Genomic DNA, 26,611 nt, shown 5'->3' on the forward strand with positions numbered 1-26,611 from the left:
AAAAAACCCCCACTCAGTAGAAACAGGTTCGAGCCCCTCACCTGTCCTCAATCACGTCCTCTTGTCTGTGTTTACGTCCGGGAAGCTGTGACCTTTGAACTCGTGTCGCACTCGCTTTCCCGTGCTCCTATTGGCTGTACGCGCTGACGTATTACGTCGTGGCAGCGGGGGAGGTGTGTGTGTATCGTAGGCGTGGCTTCGTCGACCCTCTGCAGCGAACGGCAGCTACAGGAGGAAGAGGAGGAAGGAAACACGGAGCTGAGGAGGAAGTGGACGATGAAGAAAAGACTCTGAGAGGATTTTCTTCTGCTTTTTAAATTAAACAACAACATGATCCGGATCCTGAGTCGAGCGGCTCCTCAGGCCAGGCTGAGTGACGTGCTGAGGGAGACGAGCTGCAGACTGCACAGGTGAGAGAGAGACAGACAGGGGAGAGAGAGAGAGAGAGAGAGAGAGAGAGAGAGAGAGACAGGAGAGAGACAGACAGGAGAGAGGAGACAGACATGAGAGGAGACAGACAGGAGACAGACAGGAGAGAGAGGGGAGAGAGAGAGACAGACAGGAGAGAGAGAGGAGACAGACAGGAGACAGACAGACAGGAGACAGACAGGAGAGAGAGAGGAGACAGACAGGAGACAGACAGGCGAGAGGAGACAGACAGGAGAGAGGAGACAGACAGGAGAGAGGGGACAGACATGAGAGGAGAGAGACAGGAGACAGACAGGAGAGAGAGGGGAGAGAGAGACAGACAGGAGAGAGAGAGGAGACAGACAGGAGACAGACAGACAGGAGACAGACAGGAGAGAGAGAGGAGACAGACAGGAGACAGACAGGCGAGAGGAGACAGACAGGCGAGAGGAGACAGACAGGAGAGAGGTGGCAGAGAGGAGAGAGGAGACAGACAGGAGAGAGGAGAGTGACAAGAGAGAGAGGGGACAGACAGGTGAGAGGAGACAGACAGGAGAGAGGAGACAGACAGGAGAGAGGTGACAGACAGGTGAGAGGTGATTCACAGGAGAGAGGAGACAGACAGGTGAGAGGAGACAGACAGGAGACAGACAGGTGAGAGGAGACAGACAGGAGAGAGGAGACAGACAGGAGAGAGGACACTGACAGGAGACAGGGGAGAGGAGGCTCATGGGAGGAGTCCTTCCTTGAGGAGATGTCAGAGAGCAGATGAGCAAGGCACTTCCTCCTCGAGCCAACTTCTAACTCTGTCACTTCCTAAACTATCCAGAGCCAGGTTGTGTTGTGTGTTTGTGTGTCTGTGTGTGTGTGTGTGTGTGTGTGTGTGTGTGTGTGTGTGTGTGTGTGTGTGTGTGTGTGTGTGTGTGTGTGTGTGTGTGTGTGTGTGCATGCTTTTTAACAGTAACTCCTCAGATCACATGCATTCTACTTCATGTTTACGTCCCCTCCTTCATGGCTACAACATGTGTTTCCCATTCGCCCTGCAGGATCTATGGGGCCCAGCAGTTATATAACCGAGCCCCTTCCCCTAGTCCTGCCTCCTTCAAGAAAAAAGAAAGTGAATATAGATGTTGTAACTTCTGGTTTTGGGGTCATGACCTTTTTACGTAATCTTGTCTAGTTTGAAAACCAAATTTCGCCACAGATTAGTTGCCACATATTTGCAGATATAAAAGTTATTTGTGCTGCTTGTTTGATTGCAAACAAAGGAATTAAAGTCCAAGAAGATCAATTCAGTTTTATCTGCATTATCAAACCTCAGTGCACTTTGCAAAGTAAAGACTTTAAAGTTTTTATAGAAAAACTCAAAATGTTCTTTGCCACGTATGACATAAACTCAAAACCCCAGGACAGTGGGTGTTGCATTTGATTCTATCTAGAACTTCTGCAGATGGACGACCTGTGATGTCTCCAAGAATTTCTTCCTCCCTGGGATTGATTGGCTCCTCCCCAGCTTTGAGTTGTTGCTGCTGCTTAGACTCTGGCTCTTATTTCCCACAATGAAAACAAGATGTTGGCTGCTCCCCAGGCTCCCGCGCCTCCATGAGAGATTTAAAGAGCTTTTCCAGTTAGGGACGTTTTGTTCCTCCAGCTTTATTATGTGAAATCCTGTGTTGGATACACTGGAACTCGAGAAGTCCTCCCACTGGATAGTTGTCTTCTGTGGAAATTAGATTTACTCGTGAGACAAACTTGTGACAGACTTTGATGTTTTCTAAAATCAACAACACTTTTGATTCAAAGGTTTATTGTTTACTCAGTCAATCCTCTACAGTTGGACGTTGAACCACTGACCCACATCCTGCTCCGCTCGACACATTCTGCAGCTCTGATCGAGACGCTGGTTTATCAGGAGCCGTCGTGAATCTGACCCCTGTGACCTTGTGTGTCCGCCTGTCTTTCAGCACGTATGACGTGGCCGTGGTGGGCGGAGGCATCGTGGGCTTGGCCACAGCCCGAGAGCTCATCCTGCGACACCCGTCCCTCAACTTCATCCTGGTGGAGAAAGAGAAGGAGCTCGGTGGGTGGAGGTTTGACAGCTGCTGTTGTTGTGGTGCAGGAAGTTACATAAGTGTAGACCATGATGTTTATGAGTGTTGGAATTATTTTCCTGTTATTGTCCGACACTGTTCATCCACTGAACTCCATGAAACACTCTCCAAAGTGAAAGTCAGACATTTAACGTGATTTAAATGACTATTACAAATAACAAATATATTTAAAATAGCTAATTTAACACAATACATTCTGCTGCTCTCATTTGTGAACACAATATGGTTTTGAAATTTGATTTGGAGCCCTTGAAATAATGTCACCTTGGTGTAGCTCCATATTTACTGTCTAAACAAGATGGTGTTGTCAATCTCCTTATGTAACTCTCTGCCAGGAAGCAAAAGGAAATCGAGCATCTATCAAATTAGCTGTATTTTCTAATCCTTCTGTTCCTCTGCCCTTCTCTTACTCCTCACCAGCCTTTCACCAGAGTGGACACAACAGTGGAGTCATTCACAGCGGGATCTACTACACCCCCGGCTCGCTGAAGGCCCGGCTGTGTGTGAAAGGAGCCACGTTAGCCTACGAGTACTGTGACAAGAAAGGACTGCCTTACCAGAGATGTGGAAAGGTCTGCTCTCTCTCAGAGATAACTCTGCTTGTTTACTTCAGATAAATCAGTGAAAGTGCTCCGCTGATTTGGAATTATAAGACATATCTGTACATTACATTACCACATACAGATTCAGCACAAAAGATAATGTTTGTTTGTTTTTTTGGTATTTATTTAATTGACAGTTTAGAGAAAGAGAAGGTAAGACATGCATTAGGTCCCCAGCTGGTCATGGAACCACGGGTGCTGCAGATTTATGATTTGCACTTTAACCATTTGGCAAAGAGACACCAACTGATTAGTAAATATTAACCGATACTGAAACTGAAACTTTCCTTTAGTATCGAGTAATGATCACGTAGCAGGAGTTTGAATTGAGTCTCACTCTGCAGCCATACACACATTAGAGCCATTTTTTTTTCCACATCAGAGACACTCATTATGTTTTCGGGCTGTCCTTCTATTCCTTCCTTGTGTCAAAGGTCAAGGTCAAGTTCTAAAAATTTGGTTCAAACGTTCACTTTAAAGAAGAACTGATTAGAGTTGGGTGGTCAAAGGCCTCTTACATAACATATCTCAAGTCTGCCTTTAAGGGATTTCTTCAACTCTTGACTAGTTGTCACTTGGTCTCAGGGATTAACAGATTACATTCTGGGGGTCAAAGGTCACGGTGACCTAAGGGATCTGGAAAATAAAAATATATAGAATTAAACTGCACTGATTGGCGGAGGCTTTTATAACGAGTAATTTGTAAAGAGTTTTCAAATTCTCACTCAAAACAGCCTCAATAGAACCTTGTCTAAATAAAGTACAATCTGACATTTTCTAAATTATAAATTAAATCAGAAACCTTCGGGTGCTGTATATAATATCTGTCATGTGGAGTGTTGGATTGCATTGTGTGTATCTCAGTACTGATCCTTGTGTTTCTGCTCTGGCAGCTCATCGTGGCTGTGGATCAGGAGGAGATTCCCCGGCTGAAAGCTCTGCACGAGCGTGGGATAAAGAACAATGTGCGAGACCTCAGCATGATCGACGGCAAGGCCATCCGAGAGCGGGAGCCTTACTGCAGAGTGAGACACTTCAATGTTTTTTATTCACACCAGAGAAAAGATATCAGGCTCACAGCGTTTCATGTGTTCAGGGCATCATGGCCTTGGACTCGCCCTACACCGGCATCGTGGACTGGAGGATGGTGGCTCTGCATTACGGCAAAGACTTTGAGGAGGCAGGCGGCAAGGTGGTCACCGATTATGAAGTCAAAGACATTTCCATGGTCAAGGAGAGCTCAGCTGGAAGCACTGAAGGTAAAGACAGGTCCCATAGATTCACGTGTCATTACAAGAGACACATTCTGCTCCATTAAAAAGTTTTACATGCTTTTTTAAATTCCATTCACAGGAATGAAGTATCCAATCGCAATCAAAGACAAGAAGGTGAGACACATGCAGATAAAACCATCCCAGTGTTCAGACTCTGTCCTGTTCTCTGCATCATTTGCATTGTCCTGTCTCCTCAGGGTAACGAGGTGCGGTGCCGGTACGTCCTGACCTGTGGAGGTCTGTACTCCGACCGCCTGTCCCAGATCTCCGGCTGCAGCCGGGAGCCGCGGATCGTCCCCTTCAGGGGAGACTACCTGGTCCTGAAACCAGAGAAACACTACTTGGTCAAAGGAAACATCTACCCGGTAAGTCTGCTGCAGATCCAGCTGTCCACAAGTTCAAAACCGTGTCAGTTGTGTAACCCACTTAAATCTAATAAGTCTGGACTCTGGCGGCCCTATGTGGTAGAAATATATATCTTTTTTTAACTCTTTAAGGGAACTCACTGCCTCATATTCACATAAAACTAGATCAGTAAGGTGTAATCCTGCATAATTGTACAGATATATATAGAGAGAGAGAGAATGAGAGAGAGTTGCAATGCTGTTCGTTTATTTGTTTTTCACTCCAGCTTTCTCTTGAGATGTGGCGCCATATAAAAAGTGGGGACTTCCTCATATGTTTCTCTCGTTCACTTCAAGAATTTACATTTACAACCATATAAGGATCTGAGAGGGACGCCTAAAATAACTTGGAGCAAAAATAGTTGAATCTAAATATGTTCGGGCGCACTTCTCTACACAAACTTTCAAACAGCTTTCAAAAGAAGTAATAAAATGGGGGGGAAATATTACTCAGCAAAGGGATCTGACAGAACAGGAAAATTCACTCTCCAATATTTTATAAAAAGAAAGAAAGGTAGATGAGATTTAAAACTCTGGTAATTCTAGTACAACTGTAATATAATAAACAATTGAGGACAAAAAAAACTTTAAATAAAAGAGATATCTTGTCAGTTAGTAGTATAGTTGAAAGCTTGAAGCTAAGGGAGCGATTTACTCTTAAACGATTAATACATTCTCCGCCTTTTGTTAACTGACCCAAATAATGATTGAAAACATTCTGTACTTAACTGTTGCATCTTTATTTTGTCTTTATGAAATATTGTTTTCCAGGTTCCTGATCCCCGTTTCCCCTTCCTGGGAGTTCACTTCACCCCCCGGATGGATGGAAGCGTTTGGCTCGGGCCTAACGCGGTTCTGGCCTTCAAACGGGAGGGTTACAAAGTGTACGACTTCAACGCCAAAGACTTTGTAGATGCACTCTCATTCAGGTACAACGTGAAAATACACCTGTTCTTATTGTCTTCTTTGTGTTGTGGCTTGGAACTTTATTTTGAAAAGTATTTTGTTTCTAACAATTAGGATGATTTTAAAGAACTCTGGAGTTTATCCACAAATTGCACAGCAACACAACAGTATTCAGATTCTTGATTCACACTGAATATTTAATAGTTTTCTCTTTGTGCTGCAGGGGTCTTCAGAAGCTGGTGCTGAAGAACATCTCGTATGGGATGGGAGAAATGTACAGAGGCGTCTTCATCGGTGCGCAGGTTAAATTGCTGCAGAAGTACATTCCTGAACTCTCGCGGAGTGACGTGCTCAGGTACGTGATACAAGACGTACAAATACACAAAATACACAGTCACTGTTACTAGCTTTTGGTTTTATGTAAAATGATAATAATGAAGTAAAATATCAAAGTTGTACGACCATAAGCTTGAAAGAGAAGTGGTTTGCTATTATGTTTTGGGAAAGTTCGTCCTAATCTTTTGAAATTGATTTATCAGGACAATCTTGAGGGAATTTCCCTTCAGTTACAACAATCGTCCAATAAAACCGCCTGATTAGATTTTGAAGTTCAAGGTCAGGGCGACCTCATGAGACAAGTTTCACAGAATCGTCTAATTGGGTCAAATAAAGGGATAACAAATTTATATCTAAAAGGTCAAAGATCAGCTGTATAATTTATTCTGGCCTTCATTCAACATCATAACTCAGAAGTGTTAACTTGACCATCTTTCACATTTAATTATATACTGAATAGGTGACATTAATCTCTTGTGCCCACCATGAAACTGTGACATCTGTATTGATGTTCTGTGCTGCTGAGTTGAAGACACCATGTTGTAGAATCCATAGCTTCTTTACAGTAACATCCATATTTGAAGAACTGTCGACTCTCTTGCAGCCACAACTCATCGGCCCAGCGTGTGAACACATACAAAAAACCACTGACTCTGTTTTCCAGTGTCTCTCATTGACCTTGCTCTCTGTTACAGTAGACGTACAGCAGAGCAAGAACAACAAAGCTTAACAAAGTCAGGTGATTGTTGTTGCACCATGTGACCACGCTCTCTATCAGGCCTCTGTACTCCACTGTAAAAATAGTCTCTTAAGTGAAGACGGCATGTTTCTCACTGGAAATGATTTACTGGAATAGAACATGTCAATATCCTGATAACTTTCACCAGGAGATACACTCAATATCTTTTATTGAATTCCCTCACCCTCATAAAGACAGATAATATGTGAGGGTGGACAGACGTGGTTGTAAGTTGTAGTTGTTAGAGTAACTCAAGTATTACACTATTTAGGTGTCAATGGATCTTCTGGTTCATAAAACAACTTTTCTTTTTCTTTTATAAGAGACATTTAACTCTTGACCGACTCAACTAGAATAGTCGGAGCACACACGTCCGCCAAGGCCCGACCATCCTAGGAAACCACAATTACATTCACCAAGATCCTTGAGTTATTCTCTGAGAAATATTGAAAAACCATCTCACAATGTTAGAGTTATGGAAAACAAAGATCCAGATCCCCACCAAATATAAACAAGTTCTTCCTTGGATCAGGTCCCACTCCTCCACAAAACTTCATAGATCTTGGTTCAGTGGTTTTTGCATAATCCTGCTAAATAAGTATCAAACAAATGTAAACGTAACGGTTTCTGACACCCCGGTGGTCTCCCTCTCCAGGGGTCCGGCAGGAGTCCGAGCTCAAGCCCTGGACCGGGACGGCAACCTTGTGGACGACTTTGTGTTCGATGGCGGCGTCGGGGACGTGGGCAGCCGGGTGCTCCACGTGCGTAACGCTCCCTCGCCAGCGGCCACCTCCTCCCTCGCCATCGGGGAGATGATCGCAGACGAGGTGGAGGGCCGCTTCTCGCTGTAGAGAAGAACGCTGGTCGCTAGGAGGAAAACAGCTAAACCAAAAATCAAATATAACTGTCACTGCATCAGCAGCATCATGAAGCTTTTTATAACAAGTTAAGCCTTAATCAAGGGAGGGGGGCACATGTGACCTTACATATCTGTGACTTAATTACATTTTCAGACTGTTTTTACTTAAGCTACTTCAGGTTGTATAATATGTCTGTTTCACCACTTTTCACAGTAAAAATCTATTTTTCTCAACTACATTTCTGTCTGAGTTCCTCTTAATAAAAGTTTTTAGCTCCAATGAATTGATCATCAGTATGACACTTTAAAATAGGAATAATATAAATACACAGACATGTTGATTTGAGTGTGAACTTAACTTTTTTTTTTGGGGGGGGGAATTACCACTTTTTATCTGGTTGTGTTTCTCGGCTGCGTTTATTATACAGTTTATTTCTGTAGTTTGAATATTGCACTTCCTACAGTTAAATGAGCTTCAGTCCAAATCAGTTTTGATACACTTTTAGGCAAAAAATATAAATTAAACATTACATAATTTTAATATTTACTGTTTTTTAAACTTGGATATAAAATTAGATATATAGTTATTAACGGTTTATCTCACTTTGGAAGGTAACACTCAGTTTATGGGAAAAGACAGTTTGTTTTTATTCAATTTGACAGATTTGTATATTAGAAATATTCAGAAATTACATAAGGATAAAATATATATTATATGACAACCTGAGAACCTGTTTTAATTTGTGTGTTTAACGAAGGGATCAACAATTTCACTTACACAGGAATGTCAGTGTATTTTTACAAAATGTGTATTTTTATATAGAAAATTTACCAACGTTTGAGATTTGAGCCATAAAATGTTTAAAAACACGCTTCATATCATCTTGTATATTGATCTACGGTGATTTTTTATTACAGAAACGATGTAGAGGTGTTTTGTGCAGACTCACACACACAAACAGTGAAATGAAAACCACTGTGTGAAGTGTTCTCCTCCAGATGTGACCTGTTTGCTTCCAGCTGTTCCACTCAGGCACTTGTACACTTTGACCACACGGAGGCACAAGCGAAACACAAACATGACGAATGAGCACAAAATGTGTATAAATGACATGTTGCTTAAACCATTTATTCTTCGTTTTTGTGTCAGATCACTGCTACACAATAAAGTGTCTTCCTCAGCTGTGACGTGTGTGTGTGTGTGTTGCAGTGAGTGTGTCTGGTGTGTGTTTGTGTATCAGCTGCACCAGGGGAGAGGATGAGAGGAAAATCTGTTTTTATTTGGGGTTTCTGCAGAAATCCGTGACGATGGCACATAAAGTCCAGCCTTGTTTTTTGGTGTCGTCCAATAAAATGTGAAATTACGCAGCGTGCGTGCCTGACAGCGGCCGACACACACACACACACACACACACATAGACAGACACACACAGACAGACAGGCGGCGGAGGAGAGTTGCTGCGAACATCTTCCACTTCACACACCGACAAACACCGAGGACTGCTCGGCTCGCAGATGAGCCCCGGACCGGCCGCCCTCTCCTCCGGTGGGGACTCGCCTTGTCGTGGGGATTTAACCCCGGAGAAGATGCCTGAATGCTGGGCTGCTACTGCCGGACACCGTGTGCCTGTTGCGGAGCTCAAGGGTCCGTGTGCCGCCACAACATAGAGAAAACCTCGGGAGAGCAGCGAGGCCAGCGGCGGCGGCAGCAGCCTGTAGCACCAGCTAGCCCCAGTTAGCATCCAGTTAGCATCCAGCTAGCCCCGCGCGGCTACGACGCTAGCCCCCCGCTAACGTCACAGGTGTTCCGCGGCAGAAACACCCACCACACCCGGCGTGTAGCTGCGGGGAACCGGCGGGAAGCTGCTCCCCGGTGTCCCGGCGTGCAAGTGAACCTAACGCCCCGGTTGTTGTGTCTCCGAAACGGCGGGGAGAACCACACACTTAGCGGCGTTGTTGTTAGCCGTTAGCCTGTTAGCTTGTGAGTTGGGTCCCGTGTTTACAGCTACAGCAGCGGGGGCTAGGCTAAGCTAGCTAAGCTAGCAGCCCCGAAGCTAGCGAGTTGAACTTTACAGCTACATGTGCTTGTTTTCGTGTGCAGCTTGTGTGTCTCTCTGCATGATTCCCACTCGACCCGGGACTCGCAGCCTAGGGTAGCCTAGCCCACTCGCCGGGTCGTCGGCTTGGCTCTTGCGGTCCCCGCCGTGCCTAGCCCCCCGGACTGACCCACCCACCCACCAGGACGATCTACCCGGGGGCCGATGCTGACAGTTCAGCCCGGACCACGGCCACGCCAGGAGCCGCTACAGCGATGCAGCCCCAGCAGATCTACGACTTCTCGAGTGACGAGAACAGTCACAAATGGAGAGGCCTGTTCGTGCAAGCTCTGCGGAAGGTAAACGCTGCTTTTCTGCTTCCAACTAAACACCACAAAGTTTCTTTTAACTCTTGCAAAAACACACACATTCACACGCTGCAGGATTCATTCGATCCCTCCCAAAGTCCCATCTGCAAACCTAGATAACACAAATACAGACTTTTGTCAAGTTAACTGGAGTTAGCAGTGTGTGTTTTTATTTGGGACGGGGGGTGCAAAGCCTGCAGGGATTCCCCCGGGGTAACCAATAGCAACTGTCCCCCTGAAAAATCCAATTAATTGAAAGTGCTTGGATGTGTTATGGGTCACTAATCATCCCTCCAGTAGAAACCACTGTCCTCCCTCTCCTGTGACAGTTGACCTGCATGTTGTGTGTTTACTCTCCAAGTGTCCTCACTGAATCAAAGCACACTACACACACAAGTTTGTCACAGTTTGTTTAAAGAAGTCAATCAGTTCTAATCGGCTTCTACACAACCACGAACCATTACTGGTGCTTCATAGTTTTCCAGGGTAAACAGAAACATCCTGATAACCTCCAGAGTGTTGATGTTAAACTTATATTCTAATATCAGGCAACAGCGAGACACAACCAAACACATCTGATATGTGCCAACCTCCTTTTTTTTTCTTCCTCATTTGGAGTAACAGTAAAAATCTGCCTCCTCCTTGCCTCATCCCGGCAGACACGGCCCACCAAGGCCCTTCCAGCAGCTGCTTACATGTCAGCTTTCCCTCCCTTTTTTCTCCAGAAACGCAAAACATCATTCTCACGAGTCCCATTGAAACTTTAATGACGGGATTCTAATGTCCTTGGTCAGCAGGATTGACCTGTATCGGTTCCTTTTTGACTCTGGCTCCGTCTTGCATCATCGTGGCTTCTCCCCAATCGCCATCAACGGATTTATTTTCTGTTCTCTGTGTAGATGTGCAAAAGTGGAGATGGCACAGTTTCTCCAGCAGTTTCACAGTGTTTGGGGGGATTCTGTGCTGTGAGCATCAGGATGGCGAACATGCAGTGTTGCACATGGTTTGAGTTCAGACAGCAGCAACACTTGTGGCCTGTGCATCTTTCTCCAGCCTCCTTACTAGTGGTCCCTTCTAACTAACCAATCAATCAGTCAAATTTTATTTGTATAGCCCATATTCACATATCACAATTCGTCTCATAGGGCTTTAACATGGTGTGACATCCTCTGTCCTTAACCCTCAGCAAGAGTCAGGAAAAATTACTAAAAACCCTTTTAACAGGTAAAAATATGTAGAAACCTCAGAGAGACACGTGTGAGAGATCCCTCTCCCAGGACGGACAGAAGTGCAATAGATGTCAAGTGTAGGAAAACATCATCAGGATTAAAGTTTTTAGCAGCATCGACGAGGGTTAACATTTTTCAATACTATATGTAAAGCAGTCCTGCTGCAATAGTAGTCCCTGGGCAATTGTAGTCTCTAGAATCTAAAAACTAAAGAAGAAAAAAACAATTGTACATTTTTAAGTCCCCAGATGCAACTGCAGAACTAATAACTCAAGAACAACTTGATTTAACAACTCACTTGTTACTCACAAACAAAAAGTTGTTTTCTGCTGTAGACAAGTGTTAAAACTAGGGCCACAGCTTTCACCATCAAGTAATAGGACAATTATTCCCTTGATTATTTGATAAATCTATAATAAATCCCATCATAGGTAGAAATATCCATCTCTGAAAACCTATGGTGTTATTATCATGTTTTTCTTTTCTCATCTTGATCATCTCTCGTCTTAAGTTGACATCACACAAGGCAAATAAAAACAAGTCCTCACAACGGAGGAGCCTGAACTGGGGAAGGTTTGGAATTTTACTTTCACAATTAATCAATTATCCAAATAGTTTGTTTAGCTCTTTTATTCCGTCATGGCTCATGTAACAACCAGCGTCTGGAATACTTGTGTAATGAAGTCAGTACAGTAGGAACCTCCCAGCATGAGGTATTTTTCTTTTTAAAATACTGATATATTTGTGTTCTGAGAGATGAAAGTACTCCAGACTGAGTTTATTTCCCTCATTATATTCTTCTCTTTTACTTTTTGTCCTGTGTTTTGATTGAAGTACAACTAGTCAAGCCTCTACTTTTCTTTTTTGACGCCAGATCGGTTATTGACTCGGTTAAATCCGTCCTTTCTTTTCATTCAAGTTGTTTTTGGCTCTAACATTAAAACAACCACAACTACCCTGGGAAGGGATTCTTATTCAGCTGTGAATTATTCAGATTTTCATTCGAATAGTTTGCGGGAACCAGGCCCAGGATGAGTTATGATGACAGGGACTTTGTCTGGCGTTGTTGACGTTGGCTTTTAATACTTTAATTCAAGTATCACTTAGTTCCCACTGAGCTAAGCAGCCCTGGAATTAGCCAGATAGCAACATCATGTTTATAAATAACACGGCTGTCAGTTGCGTCAGTTGTCCGTGGCGCGGTGGAGAGATGGTGCGATGAATCAGGTGAAACTGAGCGAGCAGGTGGTGGGACGCCGTGCCGCGGTGTCATTGTCTCAACTTGTTACACAACCGCCCAAGGGAAAGCCTGTCAGAGATTGACGCAAGAGAGGTTTGTTATGGTTTTGACAGACTGTGACTCGCTGTTTTTCACAGCTGTCCACTGGGAGGAAAGGGGGGGTGGGGTGGGGGGTTCCTTGTCAGAAGAAGCCGTGGTGGATGACTCCACCCCCCGAGAGTGATTGAGATTGAGATTAAAAGAAGAGCTGTTGATAAGGAAACACACCTCAGAGGTCGGAGAAGAACGTTTATGATCAAACAGTTTGGAAAAAATGTCTCCTTCAGCTGCTGGTTGATCACTTTTACAGATTCCTCATAAGTTAGAAAGAATAGACTCAGCAGTTACAGGCTGTAATTGACCTTTCACTTACTAATTGCCAACTATTAAGCGGTGAAGCATTAATGCTATTTATTAAGCTCATTATATGCCAAATATTCGTGTTTCAGGATTTGCTGATTTTCTTTGTTTCATTATATCGTAAATAGATTTGTATACGTAAGAAATACAAGCCTAACTGCAAGTAAAGCATGATGAGGTTCTATGAAGCAGCTGATACATGAACATGTCCCGGGTTACCTCTGAAACTGTGACCCCTCTTGCATCCTCCTACATCACTTCCTGTCATCTCTCCAGGGTTGTTGTCTATTAAAGGCAGAAAATGCATTAAAAAGTCAGTTTTAACGTTAGCATGTTGTGGAAGAAGCCTTAACTAAACCTTAGTGGAGCTACCCTGTAGTGTCAAAAGTTGAAAGGTCAACTTCGATGCCAGAGTTCAAAGCATAGAGCTCAACTTTCCAGTCATGTGTAGTTGACGCACATGTGTAGCCGTCTGCGTTTCTGTCTGTCTCGTGGACGCGTCGAGCGCTTGTCTGCGTGTCCCGGCTATTCTAGATCTCTGCGGCTCGTGCCCGGTGCTATGCAAGAGCGTCATTTCTCCTCTGACACGCCGGTGTTAATAATAACTGCGCATTCCCCGGGTCTGTCGTTACACTGGCATCGATGGAAGGACCAGAGCGTTGCTGGTTACGGTTTCATTCCATTGCCATGTTGAGCTAGCAGGAGTTCACAGGGCTGCTGGGCTCCGTGAGACGCAGACGTTTAAAGCTGAGATTGGTCAGGTTACAAACGTGTGTGTGTGTGTGAGAGAGTGTGTGTTGCCTCTTTTATCCTCCGAACCTGAGTTAAATTCCGACAGGATGACTTCACCACAGAGCAAAACTCAAAGCTCAGTTTTTATTTTGGTCGCACGGTTTCCCTGCCACATGTATCCCGGCTAGACGGAGATGTTGTCACCTCAGAATCGGACACTGATTTATAATAAGATTCCTCTCCAGTGCTCTACTGTACGAGGCTCAGTCCAACTATGTTAACATATACAACTGTGCCCAGTATTTATCCGTCTCATCTTCTCTTGGACCGCACAGCCGAGAGTCTGCTGAGTTCACTGGGTTTACGACTCTCTCTCGCACTCGCAGCCCAGTCCTGTTGTATACGAAACACACTCTAGTTGTGTAGTGTGTGAGACACTGACACATATAGCAGCAGGACACAGCTGAGTTATCACGCTCTCTCCCTGGACACTTGTCTCGTGAACGTTGCTGTTATGTTCTCCACCGAGATTCCATCTTCACTTTGGCTCATTCGGCGACTTTTCCTCTATGAATAGTTCAGTGTTCAGAAAGCATTCCTAAAAATGACAAAAATCCACTAATATTGTGTAATTCAGTCACAAGTTTCAACAGTTAAAAATAGAAGGCAACTCCCAGGAGGCAGAACCACAGACGACATAAGGTCACTTTTTAAAATGAAATGGGAAAGAGGCCGGAAATACTGATTTCAGTATGATCTGCTGTCTCTTCCAGTAATGCTGACATTAGCAGAAACCGGTTTCTACAAAGTTCATTCGAGTTTATTTTGGTGTCAGTGTATTTATAGTTTCTTAATCTTTCAAATCATCGAGCTGTCGTCAAGATGAGCGAAGAAAACTTGGCTTTAAGAAAGTGACTGACCTGGTGACCTCTGACCTTCAGCTACTCTAAAAGAAGTTTCATTTGACACAGTCACACTAACTATTTTGTGTGTAGACATTTTATTTAAGATATTTTTACCCTTTTGGCCTCACATCTCCCAACATGGGAAACAATTCTGCCCAAAAGTTTCCTGTTAACGTGGGACTAACTTAGCAGAGACCTCATTGTAGCAGCTTTTAATAAAGCAGCATACAACCTTAAAAATCCTGAATTGTTTAATAAGTTAATTTATTTATTAGGGCTCAATATAAATATTGAGCAGATATCAGTTTCAGCCTCTGAAATGTGAGGGTTTCTTAGGTTTTTCTTTCTTAATGAACTTGTGGACAAAAAAGTATTATGTTTTGTGTAGTTCAAGTACATTTTTGATGTTTTCTGACATTTTACAAACACAATATTTCATGTTTAGTATGGAGAAATAACCTGAAGATGAATCCATAGATATTTGGGTTTATTTTATCATTGACAGGTTCGTATGGAGGCTCATTAGGGACAAAGATTTACAACTCAAACAGTCTGGAGTTAGAGATTTTCAAAAAAAAAGGAATCCCGTATTATCCAGAGATATATTTCTCTGGATAAAGTAAAGATAAAAACCACGAAATTGAGCAGTTAGCACCAGAACGTCATCCTTTATCTTCCCTTTAGTCAAAGAGGAGTAAAACGTTTCCGAGTGTTCGACACAAGCTGGACCCTGTAGGTCTCACGCAGCTCGTCATCAGTTTAATACCTCGTCTCTGCAATGAGCCTGGTGTTGATCGGACAGGATGTTCCTTGTAACAGGTGGCACTTCCTGTGTGCACCAGCCCCAGGCCGTCCTCGGAGACGAGCGCAGGCGAGAGGATGAGTCTGATTAACACACAGGTTCCCCCTCACCGGTCCCAGAGTATTGAATCAGGTCTGTGAGCCTCAGCTCGTCCTCAGCCGGGGTTCAGACAGAGGATGGGTGGGCACAGGGGGTCACTGGGTCAGGTCAAACCGAGGTCATGGCGAGGTCACATGCTGTCGACGGCACACCAGCCAACTTTTGTCTTGATGATCTGAATGTGAAGTGGGCTTGCTAAAGGTCAGGGGAGTGAGTCTGTGTGTTCCAGGCCCTGTTGTGTGGATGTGTGTTTGTAGTCATCAAGGGTTGAGCTTGGTGCATCTCTGTTTCTATTTCTGTTTCTAAATGATTAGGTTTGTTTATGTCTCTTTTTTCTTTTGTGTGTGTGTCTGTGTGCGTGTGTGTGTGTGTGTCTGTGTGCACGCGCCTGTTGTCTCAGAGCCGATCTCTACCCTATGGTTCCCCAGACAGTCTGGTTGTAATGGCAGATGATGTCATGGCATGAATCACAAACAGTGACACATGCTCAGGTTTAATAACAAGCCCCACCCCCACCTCTCACACACACACACACACCCACACACACGCACAAACACACACAACCACACACACACAAACACTCCAAGCCACATTACCCGCAACCTGAGCCTGATGCAGCCCCATATACACAGCCAGGAGAATAATCAATTGGATTAGAAATGTTAACCCTGTATTAACACTGTCCGGCCTCTATTATTACCTGCAACCTTTCTGGTTCTTGTTTTTTTTAACCACCTACACACAAAACAACAACCTGATCATTTGCTTACAGCTGAGACGTACATGCACCTTCTGATGAAACAGGATGCAAGCTGGGTAAAAAGCTGTGGGTGTAATGGTGACGTGCGTCTCTTTGTGTGTGTGGTGGGCAAACCTGCCCCTGCAACACAAATATATACGTCCTTCAATGAAAGATAAATCTTCTATAGTCGATGAAAGCATTTGCATATATTTTTCACATTAATCTACTGCTGACAATCGTGTAAAAGCTTGTGTAATAAACGTGACCCTTTCACAATAAATACAATCAATGACTTGTGTCTTAAACACAAAAGGACACTGGAAACTAAACAGTATTTTCGTTGTGGTCCAGCATTTACCTTTGTTTATCTGTGGTAGATCTGAAATGATTGGTTGATTAACTGAAAAGACAATTGATCTGCAGGGAAACAATTAGAGGAAACTGTTTTGCCGTTAGAATAATAGTTTTAGCAAAGTCAATCTCAGGTGTGAGACTTGATGGATTTGTTGAGGTTCAAAATTTCGTTTATTTCCTGACGTATTTTGTTCGATCAACCGTCGAGAGCTCAAAGATAATTGCTGATTACAATTCTGTTAATCAAACAATCAACTAATCATTTTACCTCTAATCCAAAAGTGTACGTGTTATAGTTTTCAGCAAACAGTAGATTGGATTAGTTAACTGCTCTCAGTGCTAGTTCCTCAATGCTGCAGCGCTGTTTATGGTGCAGAGCGAAGACTTTATATAAAGATGGTCGACGTGACTGCTCCGTAAACTTGAAGCTGAATCAGCCCGATCTCCAATCGGTGTCTGGCTGCAGTGTCGATCATTAACGGACCAAACTAAAAACTTAAAGTACATGTTTAGCTTTTGGTTTGTTAATTCATGCTATATTAATTTGGTGAAATGTCACGATTAACAGCGTAAACTGACTCACTCATATACAACAACGATTGTGTTGTAGATGTACATTTATTGCCGAGGACCAGGATCTGATCAGAATTTTCTGGTTCCACATTATGTCAAAAGCACGTTGTCCATATTTATATAAAGTCTATGGAGCAGCTGGGATGAACTTTCTTGACGTTCAGTACATTGGTGGATCACTTGTTGAACCGAAACAGTTTGTGTGTCTGTCTGTGTGTGGTCTGATATTTGTATTTTTACTGGACATGGATACGCTGGTGTTGCTGCAAGGTGCTGGAGATGAAACATTCCTTGTGTGTGTGTGTGTGTGTTTGGGGGGGGGGGGGTCTGTACATCCTGGTTTTCCCTCTCCTGGCTTCTGGCTCGGGTCCAGTCTGTGTGTGTAGTATGAGCCGGCTGCTGCTGCTGCCTCCGCGTACACGCACATCAATATCTCTCAGTCTGCTGCTATGATCTGCTCTCCCCGGGGGCAGCGCTCTGTGGCGGTAGAGAACAAGGCGGGGGGGTGGATGGAGGAGGAGGGAAAAGTGAGAGTGAGTGAGCGAGCGAGCGAGCGCTGGGACTTCCTGTACACTAGCCTTTCCTTTCTTAATGGAGCTGACCCATGAAACAAAACACCACGACATGGAACAAGTGGACGTGCATGAAAGCTTCCGTACGATCCAGATTCTTTTTCATTTAAATGTCTTTACCTACATCCAGTGGTGGAGTAATAATTAAGAGTTATTTTGAATCAGTGTTTTAAGAATTATATTCATTATTAATTGATGAGGCTTTGTTGTCCGATGTTCTCAGAACTGGCAAATCCTCATATTTGAGAATTTGAGAAGCTTAAACAAACGGCTTTTTGGATTCTTTGCTTGAAAATGATCAAATCAATTATCAAAATGCTGCTGATTACTAATTGATTATTCAGGGAATGTTGTGATATACAATTATCAACAATGTAATTTGACATGAAACAAGTAGTTAGTGATTGACAGAAGTTGTGTCAGTATTTCCTTTAATAAACCATCAATAAATTGTTAATACCAACCCAAGAAATCCAAACATTCAAAGGATCCAGCTTCTCACTTGTGACAGTTCACATACGTTTTGTTTTTTTCCCAACTATAGTTTGGACCAACAAGCTAATTTATTGGTGCTTTACACTGTGAGGACCATCATTCACAATATTCTGACATTCTATACATCGAACACTTGAAATTTGAGAAACTAATTGAAGGATAAAGCTATGAAGATGCGTTTTAATTTCAACAATAGAAGATAATTCACTCTTGCATGACTAGTGACAGTTACAGGAATATAAAAGTTATGGTATTTCGATTTTCTTATTTGCTGTTTGCCTGGTTGAGTAATTGATGCCTTGACACCTCTGCATGTCCTCGATGAGTCTGTTGCCTTGAGCCTCTAACAGTTGTTGCACATTCAAAGTCGAGAGGAAGAGTATTTTGAATTAAGGAGGTGTTTTTCCTGCCACTAGAAACCCAAGGCTTCTCGTATTTGCCGTCTCGTATTATTCAAATTGAGGAGTTCCCCTGCTATTTCTCCTTTTTTGATAGCTTTCACTTTGCATGCATTTACTTCAGCTTCGCCCCACCAACGATATCAGGCCATGTTACATCCCTCAGCCATTAAGATCAAGTTGCAGTGGTACTGTAAATACACCGAGCCGCAGTCGTACCTGCACATGGACAGGCTCAGTCTTCACTCAGTTTAGACGTCTTCATCAACTATGACTGACGGAGAGCGGCTCACAGGAAACAAAATTGTTAAGGGTTAATCCAAATAACCAAGATCTTCATTTTAGTATAATGACACTAAGGGCTCAACCCATGATTTCCAGTGGCACTGCTCCCTTGCGTCTCTTCCATCTCTTAAGTCTCCAGCTTTAAGCTTTTAGAAGATCTGCACACATTCAGATGAAATAAAGGCAGATTAGAAACAGAAGGCTCCGTCTGTATATGTTTCTACAATCTTCCATAAATGCGCCTGAAGGAAACCTCTAACATTCTGGTTGGAGAAGCTAAAAGCAATGAAGTTTTGCATTAAATGAGTTTACTATCATATGATCACAGAAGGCTAAAACTCTGAGATCATTCGACAAGCTGAAACCACTTAATCAAAATGACTTTAACAGATAATTGATCATCACATTTGTTACAGATTATGTTCTCTTCATTGACTAATTATAACAACACAAAAGATGTGTATGCTTGGTTTTCTTGATTTTTGACTTGGCTTCTCTTTTATTTTCATTCAAATTACATTCAATGTTGTGTCTTTTTGTTGTCCTGTCTCCCATCCTCACATTGTCGGAGATAGACTGCACTTGTTGGATGTGGGCCTCCCAGAAACGGGCCAAGAATCCTGTGAATGGAGTCGAGGGAAACCCCCGTAGTTTCAGTGTGGTGACTCACAGCTCCTGGTGTCCTGTGGAATTTGGTCAAGTGCCTATTTGTGGTCGAGAGATTATATCTCATAACCTACTTCTGCTTTGATTCCTCTTTTTTTTTTTCCCAGCTAGAGTTGAAACCTGTGTCTTATTTATAACTGTCAGGTCTTGTGAGTGTGCATCAAAACAGAAATGACGTACAGAAGCATAAACGAGGCCTAAGTTGTGGCTTCACATTTTCCAGCTCCTCCAAAAAGCATCTGAACGTCGTTAACGAATCACAGCGTGAATCCAAAAGAGATCGAGGAAAAGAGATCTTCTGTGAACTTTTATCTGTCTTCTTTGAATTGGGATTTGATCTCAAACAAATGACTCCAAGCTTGAGACAGAGGGGGACATCCTGCCTGTCGCTGCATCTCTGTTCAGTCAGAGCCCAAGAATGCATGAAGCCCGGTCTGCGTTGACCTTTTAACTCTCCTCTCACATTCCTTCATCTGGGGGCAATGTTTTGTCATCATAATGCCCCACTCTACTATATGCCAGGGTAATTCCATCACTAGCACGTGAACAGGCCGTGCTTGTGTGTGTGTGTGTGTGTGTGTGTGTGTGTGTGTGTGTGTGTGTGTGTGTGTGTGTGTGTGTGTGTGTGTGTGTGTGTGTGTGTGTGTGTGTGTGTGTGTGTGTGTGTGTGTGTGTGTGTGTGTGTGTGTGTGTGTGTGTGTGTGTGTGTGTGTGTGTGTGTGTGGAGTAAATGTGAGTCTCTCTTTTCCATCCACCTCCCGTCTTTTTTCTCCCCTTCTACGTCTGCTTTGCTATAATAGTATCTCAACTGACAGCATTCCTGCAAAAGGGCACGGCCCGAATGACGATTACTTTTGGTTGGCTGGAGGGTGGTTGAGAGGTGTTCTTCTATTTCTTTAAACCAGATGAAGCCACACCTTCTCTGCTGTGAGCTGTGAAAACCACACCTTCTGCCAGACTGGTTCCTCCCTCACGAGTCCTCCTGCCGAAGAGATGATGGATGATTTAATAAATAAGCTGAAAACTGCTTTTAATCAGATTTTTTTTCCCACATTCTGGAGATGATGTGTAGTGATTTCCTGCCACTTTGAGCTTATTCTGAGACTTAGGATTTATTTGTTGTGATATTGCAGGATCTTTCTGATGGATTTGTGTGGTTTAGCCGCCAAAATCACAATTATTATAAACTTATTCTTACTGCCACTGCTTTTAAAATGTGTATTTAGATTGATTCTCTACCTTCGACACAGTCATCTGTCCATTTAATTTTAGTGAAGTGATCCAGGCTTGATACTAAAAGTATAAACTCAATATTGATGGTTTGTTGCAATCACAAGCTGAAGACTGCTTTTAATCAGATTTTTTCCCGCATTCTGGAGATGATGTGTTGTTTTGCTGCCACTTTTAGCTTCATGTGAGATATAGGATTTATTTGTTGTGATATTGCAGGATCTTTCTGATGGATTTGTGTGGTGTAGCCCCCAAAATTACAATTATTATAAACTTATTCTAACTACCACTGCTTTTAAAATGTTTAATGTGTATTAAGATTGATTCTCTACCTTCAAAACAGTCATCTGTCCATTTCATTTTAGTGAAGTGATCCAGGCTTGATACTCAAAGTATAAACTCAATATTGATGATGGTTTGTTGCCGTCACAAACTTAAATCAAAGTCATAATTCTCCCTTGAAACGCATTCAATGCTTCATTCTGTATTAAATATATTTTCAAGTGATAATAATAATATTGATTAAAATAGTTACTGAATATTCAAGGTGATATTTGCTTCAATTAAGTTTCCTGTCTGCAAGTCAACCCTGGTGGTGAATTGATGTTGGCCTATGCTTTATTGAATGTCGCACGTTATTCAAACTAAACTGAAACTCCAAAACACCAAGATGACCCCTAAGACAGAGAAAAGGCGTTTGTGTTCTCGTCTGGATTTGTTGTTGAGTTGCATCATACCAGGTGTTACTATCAGTTTCACATAAAACACAGTTTCACTCGACATCACGTGAGTGGTGCAGGACAGTCGTTTCTTCTTCAAAGAAGATGAAAGCTGTTAAAAAAAAAACTCTTTTCAAGCAGCTGTTTCTCTTTTTATGTTTGTCTGTAACGTTCAGGTACAGAAGGAGGTCCACCCAAACCTCACGGCGAAGGAGGACGCCCTGCAGCACATCGAGGAGCTGATCCTGCAGCTGCTCAACATGCTGTGTGTGGCCCAGCCTCGCTCTGTGCAGGATGTCGAGGTAAGGCCTCTTACGAATATGTAACTAGAATGGCCCTAAGCAGAGAGAATACCTCCACTAAGTCTCCTTGAATCCAATTAAGCTGCACCACATTGCACACACAGGATCAATGCATTTGTTTAAAACGCCTTGCAAGACCCATATCTCATTCTACGGCAAAGTTTCGTGGTGACACACAAACAAACACTGACAAGAAATTGAGAGAATGCATCTGCATGAAAGTTGAGTTTCACCTCACCTAGCGGCAAAACCAGACTTTCATGAGATGAGGTAAGATTTTCATAAATGAAGAAACTCTTCCTCTCACTGACAAAACATTTCACATGACAAACTTTGTGCAATGCAGCCACATAATCATGCTTAATTTCTTCAGTATTTCAAGAGAAATAATTGTTCCTGTCCTCTCTCACCAGGAACGTGTCCAGAAAACCTTTCCCCACCCTATTGATAAGTGGGCGATTGCCGACGCCCAGTCAGCCATCGTGAAACGCAATAGGAGACACCCCTTACTTCTCCCTGTGGACAAGATACACCCACTGCTCAAGGTAACAACTCCTGAAGACTCCAGCAGTCTCTCTGTCAAAGATATGAAGCTTCATATTCTATGAATCTACAAATATCACACAGCATCAGTGCTCGGACTTCTCTTAAGAAATGCTCACACTCTGACGTGTATGCCGGGAAGTTTTGGTAGTTGCTGGGAGATATTTATAATCTCATTTAGCATGATGTTTCGACAGCTTGGCTCATACCAGTGGAAATTCCCTGAAGTCATCTGGTCCTTCGTGCAGGTTGACCTTCGTCTAATACTTAATACTCTTTTATTATGTATGTATTCAACAGGAGGTTTTGGGCTACAAAGTTGACTACCACGTGTCCCTCTACATCGTGGCAGTGCTTGAATACATATCAGCAGACATCCTGAAACTGGCAGGAAACTATGTTGGCAACATTCGGAACTATGAGATCAACCAACAGGACATCAAGGTGTCCATGTGTGCAGACAAGGTGAGAGCTCAGTCCAACATCACGAGGGAAGACAGGGTTGCTTTTAATCATCTCTGATTGATAAGTATTTAATTCTTTCTTCGTTTCCAGGTGCTGATGGACATGTTTGACCAGGAGGAGGACATTGGCCTGATGTCTCAGTGCACGGACGAGCCGTCCTCCTCCGGGGAGCTCACGTACGACGACCTGGTGAGGCTTGAAATCGCAGAGGAGCGGCAGTATCTACGAGAACTCAACCTCATCATCAAAGTGTTCCGCCATCACTTCCTGTCCAACCCCAAAATTTTCACGGCTCAGGTGGGGAAGACCTGTACAGTTAATTACGAAAAGTTTTTTAAATCTCAAAATTGTTTATTTCTCCTTTTAGATAGTTTGATCAGAAGAGGGATTATAATCATTCACCTGTCACCCATGTATTCATGCTGTTTTTCATTCATTGAGTACAGAGTAAACTCATCATTAGCATTATGTCTTCACTGTATGAGAGAATGAATGTTCCAGTCAGTTGCTTCTGGCTCCATGTAAAGAAAACTATGGAGAACGTCCGAGGGGGATCACATCAGGAGAATGTGAAGAGAATTCATAGTGAGCGTGTGGCCAAAACAAAAATAAACACAAACAACATAGAAGACGCTGAAGAAGAGGTCAACTTGGAAAGACGATCTATGCTAACTCTTAACTCCTGTGCTGAATACAGTAGCTGTGGCCGGGCTTACTTTACAGCTGACTTGTAAACAAACAGTCAGGTTTTCTAACTTTAACACCTAATTACAAACCTATTACAGCTAAATCCAGCATAAGGACATTTAGAGATTACAGCTGAAAGTCTGTAATCGGCTAACTGGTAATCAGCCTCATGGAGCAGGAGGGAACCGACCCGGAATTACTCTCACGTAGTTTGTGACTTGACACAATCATCATTAAAACAATCACTCTGAATGTAAAAGGTCCCTTTTAGCAGCCAATAATATCCATCCCTGACAAACGGGCGCCAACATTTTTTGTGCCATCTCCTGAGGCACTAACCACGCTCTCTGACCCAGTAAACAGTGAATTGACATTCATATCTTTCTCCGAGGGTTAACCAAGGCAACAAATTACTGATATAACCCCCCGTGTCCAATATGGGAATTAAGTCCTCGAAATTCCCTAAAAAAGACATTAGACAATTTGGAGCAGGGAGTTAAACAGTGGGTCTCTGGGTCGAGGAGAAGTGAACGGAAAGTCGAGTTTAACGGGTCGCTGTGGCTTTGCATATTTTGGGTCGGGTAATTTGTGGTATCATTTGGGTGAGGAGGATAAACCTTTGTGAGGCCCCTTGGAACGCAGAACGTGCAATTACGCTGAGACAGGAACAACATCTGCGTCCCTCGCCAAAATAACCTCAATTATGTCTGTTGAAAGCGGCGTGCTGTAATCTGAAATTACGTCGATGTCAAGACGGTGTCACGGCTCAAATAATGACAGGACTGAACTCCTATTCAGACTTGAGCAGTCAATAATCACTCTGCGCTATTTTAAGACTCATTTGCTGGACTAATGATTTTCTTCAGGCAAACTGAGCCTGTTGTTGTTGTCTCCACGTTCTTTTTTTCCCGTGCGTTTATTTATCCGAGGGACGTTGACTGAGGATGGGAGAACTTAAAGAAACAGCCTGCGACCCAGTTATTGCTTAACACATTCAGCAAGTTTACATGCACCAAAGTAGCCTGGTTATTGTTGGTTTTCCATAGTAAGAAGCGGGAATTTAAGAAAAATTCTATTATCAATGTGAGACGACGGTTTTCCTCAGACAAAATTCAAGTTAGTATTTTGCTAAATCGGGACAATAGAATAGCAATTCGAAGTTCCTGTTTTCAGTGAGCCCTTTCATGTATGGATAGTTATCACTGGATTACTTTGAAACTGAAGAAAAACTTAAAAGACTGAACCTCAGGCCTCTTCTGGAATGTTTAAATATGGGCTCAAGAAAGTCATCTTTAAATCAAATTCTACCTGTATTGAAGATTTACAAAGGAAATATCCAAGTACCAAAAATGACCAACTAAAAGAGAAAATATAGATAAAAGCAGAAGTTTAGAATCCAGTTCCTCAGGAAAATATAAGTAAACATACATCAGGGTAAAGAAGGTGTGTACCATAGCAGTAATATGATGGATATTGGAGGTAGTTATACCAATAGTTATGTGCAACTCACACTAAATTTAAAAACTTGTGTTTATGAAGTTGGACATAAATGGCAGAAATCAGGCTCAGGATTTTTTCAAGCTCTTTACTTTCACCCATGATTTTTGTTTCCCAGCTGCCGCTGCAGATCCAACATCTGGCCTGTGACTATAACATCTAACCTCCGGTTGTTTTCAGATCACCATCATGCACCTGTGTCTTCTCACCTCATACAGTGTCTTTTATCATCATCACAGCTGGAGGTCGTCCCTCCCCATCTACCAGGTACAGAGGATTCAAACTATCAACCTTATCATGTTGTCTTGTTGTCTCGTTGCAGGATGTGGAGGTGATCTTCAGTAACATCCTGGACATCCACGAGCTGACGGTGAAGCTGCTCGGGCTGATCGAAGACGCCGTGGAGATGACCGCTGACGGCAGCCCTCATCCGCTGGTGGGCAGCTGCTTCGAAGATCTAGCAGAGGTATGGAGAAATATCCAGATCTCTCACGTCTGTCACCAAATGTACCTGACCTCCTTTTAATCTGGATATAAATTGATTGATAAGTTCAAGTGTGGAGGTGTTTTTTATTATAGGATAAACATTGTGGTTCCCTGTAAACTTTGTGGAAAATACTTGGAAAATACTTATCACAACATGATATATCAGGATTATCTCCTCTGTGCTACTGTAAATACTAACAACTTAAAACAGATTTCCTAAATGTCCCTTCATCGACCCCATAGATTAGTATTTCTGCACTGCTGCTGTTTTGGAAATCAAATAAAAGACAAATTAATTCACCGCTTGTTTTGAATGTGGAGAAAATCACTTTGAGTTGGCAGAGAAACTGCTAATTCAAAACTGTAAAACAAAGTTATTAAATCACTAAAATGTAGGGAAAATGTGATGAATTACAAATGTCTGTGTCATTAAAGTGATGTTGTACTCACTATTAAATATGTTTATTACTGTATTTAGACAATTATTTCTTGAATGAAGGATCTGGAATCTGTTACTGCCTGAATCTGATCATCATCATGTGTTGTGTCGTTGTGTTTGTTGGTGTTAACTCTTGTATATTTCTCTGTGTGTGTAGGAGCAGGCGTTCGACCCTTACGAGACCTTGTCTCAGGATATCCTCAACAAGGACTTCCACGAACATTTCAACAACCTGATGTCACGACCGACCGTTGGCTTCTACTTCCAGGCAAGATGCTCGATCATGATATGTCACACATAACCTGAAACACTGGGAGCATGCAGCCTTCTTCATTTCTTCTTTATGGGGAATTTTCAAATTGAAAGTTATCAGAAAAACGGACTCTACTCACGAGCGATCATGGGTATTTTACTATTGCTTTAGTAAGTAAATGGTTATCAAGTCATATACAAGTTTTGTATTGAACTTGCCTTATGAAAGGTTGGAAGTAGTTTAATTGAATTGCCATGCGATGGGTTATAGCCGTCTTATGTCCCATGCCTGTCTTTCCTGCCAGTTTTCAAATGTAAACTTTGACATAAAGGGGGTAAATACAACAAAAAAGGTGGTTTGTTTGTAATATGAATGTACATGTAGGACAGCTACCTGTGTTTACACCAAGCAAACACTGTTTGAATCCCTGTTCCTGTTTCCTTTTGAAGTCAACCT

The 26,611-nt window shown here is 42.8% G+C and overlaps 2 protein-coding genes across 2 annotated transcripts in view; both read left to right on the plus strand.

Annotated features, from left to right (window-relative positions):
• Positions 1–191: 191 nt before the first annotated feature.
• Positions 192–7,873, plus strand: l2hgdh (L-2-hydroxyglutarate dehydrogenase). The gene is made up of 10 exons (XM_061082440.1): positions 192–410; positions 2,373–2,488; positions 2,940–3,091; positions 4,015–4,146; positions 4,218–4,380; positions 4,475–4,509; positions 4,593–4,760; positions 5,571–5,728; positions 5,929–6,060; positions 7,436–7,873. Exons 1-10 carry the CDS (start codon positions 331–333, stop codon positions 7,629–7,631), a joined length of 1,332 nt encoding a protein of 443 aa, XP_060938423.1. The 5' UTR covers positions 192–330; the 3' UTR covers positions 7,632–7,873.
• Positions 7,874–9,071: 1,198 nt separating this feature from the next.
• Positions 9,072–26,611, plus strand: part of sos2 (son of sevenless homolog 2 (Drosophila)) — a 35,322-nt gene continuing 17,782 nt past the window's right edge. Inside the window, exons 1-7 of the mRNA XM_061082313.1 lie at positions 9,072–10,034; positions 21,660–21,785; positions 22,199–22,330; positions 22,629–22,793; positions 22,884–23,090; positions 25,300–25,443; positions 26,060–26,170. Of these exons, the coding sequence (XP_060938296.1) occupies positions 9,951–10,034; positions 21,660–21,785; positions 22,199–22,330; positions 22,629–22,793; positions 22,884–23,090; positions 25,300–25,443; positions 26,060–26,170 (969 nt within the window). The 5' untranslated portion in view covers positions 9,072–9,950. The remainder of the gene's footprint in view (positions 10,035–21,659; positions 21,786–22,198; positions 22,331–22,628; positions 22,794–22,883; positions 23,091–25,299; positions 25,444–26,059; positions 26,171–26,611) is intronic.

Source organism: Limanda limanda, chromosome 12 (genome assembly GCF_963576545.1).
Source record: "Limanda limanda chromosome 12, fLimLim1.1, whole genome shotgun sequence".
Classification (NCBI taxonomy): domain Eukaryota; kingdom Metazoa; phylum Chordata; class Actinopteri; order Pleuronectiformes; family Pleuronectidae; genus Limanda; species Limanda limanda.